At 31.4% G+C, this 2,963-nt stretch overlaps 1 protein-coding gene across 1 annotated transcript; it reads right to left on the bottom strand.

Annotated features, from left to right (window-relative positions):
* Positions 1 to 1,108: 1,108 nt before the first annotated feature.
* Positions 1,109 to 2,719, bottom strand: LOC100569166 (aminopeptidase N-like). The gene is made up of 4 exons (XM_008191419.3): positions 2,428 to 2,719; positions 1,907 to 2,332; positions 1,608 to 1,797; positions 1,109 to 1,506 (listed from the first exon to the last, which is right to left on the bottom strand). The coding sequence occupies exons 1-4, from the start codon at positions 2,542 to 2,544 to the stop codon at positions 1,451 to 1,453; spliced, it is 789 nt and encodes a 262-aa protein (XP_008189641.3). The 5' UTR covers positions 2,545 to 2,719; the 3' UTR covers positions 1,109 to 1,450.
* Between the last annotated feature and the right edge of the window lie 244 nt (positions 2,720 to 2,963).

Genomic DNA, 2,963 nt, shown 5'->3' with positions numbered 1-2,963 from the left:
CAGAATGTTATTGAATTAAAATTAATAAATGGCCAAAAGTAAGTTTCTCACTTACACTGAGATAATGTGTAGGTGCAAATTAAAAAAGAACTCAACATTCTTCTACAATATTGTATTATTTGTAATTAGAATTTTTCTCTTAAAAAAATTATTATTATTATTATTTTATAAGAAATACTGTACAAACATTTCTAAATAATATATATTTTTTAGTGTAAATGTATTATTTATTACCTTCCATTTCAATAAATGTATTATGTATACTATGGATTGTATAACAATAACTGTTAAGATTTTTATAAATAATACTTTTTTTTTAATTTATACTACTTACTATTTATAAAAATGTATTAGGAATTAAGATGTAGACTATGCATCAAATGTAAGAACAGTCAAAATTATGTAAATTTATTAACAATTCTGAATATTATATTCTTTAATATTCTTTTAAAGTGAGCGTATGAAGTTTTATAGTATAAAATGTAAAAAATAATATATATTATAATATTCTGTTACTAATTAGTAATTATTGTAATGAATAAAATAAAATCAAAGTTTTTTAAAATTGGAATTTAATTAATAATGTCATGGTTTTTAGATGGACATTTTTCCAGCCCCCCCCCACGATTTCGAAAATTTTCATCGAAACGTTACAAAGGGTTTATAAGTCGTTTGTAAAGGTTTGTAAAACAAACATTTTCGTTTGTAAAGAAAACCAAAAAAAGTTATGGCCAATTCAGGGTGGAGGAAAATTTATGTTTTTACAAACCTTTACTAACGAATTACAAAGATTGAGCCTTTTCAAAAGTAGAAAAAAATATTAAAAAGCAGGAGATTAATGAAATTAAAATGTTGAAACGTCATTATTTTCAGAAAAATGAACTCTACAAAATGGCTATCTTCGATTTTTTTTTTAACAATTTAATAAGAATACATATTTTTTTAACTTTTTTACCAAAACATTAAAATAAGTTAAAACATCAAATGTTTGTAGTTCTTGTCCCTGTGAGTCTCATTTAAAAACCAGAATTGAGATATCTCCTTTATTTCAGGAGATATCGCAATGGGTAAAGCCTCACGGGACAACCTGTATGTCTTCAACGATATCTTTGTACGTTTACTATAAGTTAAAACTGTGTTATTCGTGGATAAATTAATAGCTCATCGTTAGAAGTCCTAGACGTTTGTAATTAATAATAAAATAAGAAATGCCTTTTAAACTAACTTGGAACACTGCATGTTTCGGAGTCCTTTTCAGTAAACCATCAATCTTTTTCAAACCGCTGATAGCAGCAAACCACGGTGTATACTCTATTTCATGTCTTAGATATTTCAAAAGTTGGAACGTGATTTCGTAGTCCAATTGACCGGTTTGTGAAAAGCTAAGCGAATCAAAGATCAGATGTACTCGGTTTTACGTGTGTATAGTTTCGTATTTGGATGGGATCGTTTAGCGTACAAATGATAGCCATCCAGTTACGTGTATCGTAAAATACTCTGATAAAACTACAAAACATATAATGGATATAGTATTACTATTATATTAAATTTATCAACGATTAAACGATTCGATTCAATAATAGCCCTATAATAATATAAGACCTATCCTGTCATCTGCATGTTATAGATGACCCACTCGTTGTCTTTGGCCAATGGCGTAGTGAGGTTGTTGTTTTCACAATTCAACCAGAATGTCGCATTTGTCTGGTTAAAGTCCCCAGAAGTTGTCATAGTGATTGGTATCCACCAACAGGTTTTATTGTCCGTTCCGTGTGATTTGATAGTTAGATACCTTTCCTGCAGCATTAAGTACGTATAGTATTATATTAAAATATATTTTGAAAAACATTAAATATCATCAACATATTTTAATAAGAAATCCAATTATTTTTGCTCGTGAGTTTACCTGGGACAATGTAACCGTGTCCGCAGAATAATCCCGGACGACATTCAATACGGGATAACCTGTTTGCAACGCCCATGTGTCCATTATTTGTTTCACGGTTAGATTTTTCTCCAAAGTTCCTTGTCGGTGTGCTTCCTCCGTCAATGAGCTCCACAAATCATCCGGTTCGGCATTGGACAATTTGTATTTGTGTATGTAGTTTCTAATGCCTTGTTTGAATGTATTCTCGCCAAGGAACGTGTTCATCATATGGAACAAAATTGCTCCCTTTGCGAACGTCATCGGGTCCATCGAAATTGGTGCTATTTCATCGGGCTTTTCTATGGCTACCGACAACGGGTGTGCCGATTGAAGCGAATCGGGGTCCAAAACGTCTACAAAGTTTTTAACGTTTTTGACTTGGAAATATTTTGAATCGGGGAACAGCTATATAGTATGAAAAAAAAATAAAACAATAATATGATTACGTTTTTCCATACTAAATTAGATATTAATAACCGTCTGACGGTTATGAAACTTACGGTATCCACTCCGCGTTGTGCTGCATACTCGGTAAATCCTTCATTCAACCAAAGGCCGGTCCACCATTTCATGGTAACGAAATCACCAAACCATTGATGACACAGTTCGTGAGTCATGAATTGGGCTACTTCATATACGCCAGCAGTTGTGGCCACGTCCGGATCGATTAACAAACAGTTCTCTCTAAATAATAATTATTTAATATGATTTTACGGCGGGGAATGGGTACGACGGTACTAAACGATATTATATGTTACAGTTGAAACTTGAAATCTGTAATATCCAGTTTTAACTGGATAATACTTTACAACCCCCGTTTATTAAAACTGATTTTGACTAATTAAAACTAGAATAATATTAACATCAAGATTAAATGTTTAAATTAAAGAGAGATTGTTAAGTGGATGCCGCTCCCTCGTGCAGTAGGTTACAAGTGGATTGGTGTATAATTGATGGTGTTTAATAAGGAACTAAGACTTTTAAGAAAAAGAACATAGACCTTATAAGCGGACTGTATACGTTTATTTACGATATA

The sequence above is a fragment of the Acyrthosiphon pisum genome, unplaced genomic scaffold, assembly GCF_005508785.2.
Source record: "Acyrthosiphon pisum isolate AL4f unplaced genomic scaffold, pea_aphid_22Mar2018_4r6ur Scaffold_16168;HRSCAF=16828, whole genome shotgun sequence".
NCBI classification, from domain to species: Eukaryota; Metazoa; Arthropoda; class Insecta; order Hemiptera; family Aphididae; genus Acyrthosiphon; species Acyrthosiphon pisum.
The sequence above is the reverse complement of the archived record's forward strand: the minus strand, read 5'-3'. Positions and strand labels throughout refer to the sequence as shown.

Excerpts from the sequence above, each read along its gene's own strand:
- LOC100569166 (XM_008191419.3), bottom strand. The coding sequence starts at position 2,544 with ATGACTCACGAACTGTGTCATCAATGGTTTGGTGATTTCGTTACCATG. Across the intron at positions 1,798-1,906 it reads ACACGGTTACATTGTCCCAG|GAAAGGTATCTAACTATCAA; the intron begins GTAAACTCACGA and ends TTAATGCTGCAG. Across the intron at positions 1,507-1,607 it reads CTATAACATGCAGATGACAG|TTTTATCAGAGTATTTTACG; the intron begins GATAGGTCTTAT and ends TATGTTTTGTAG.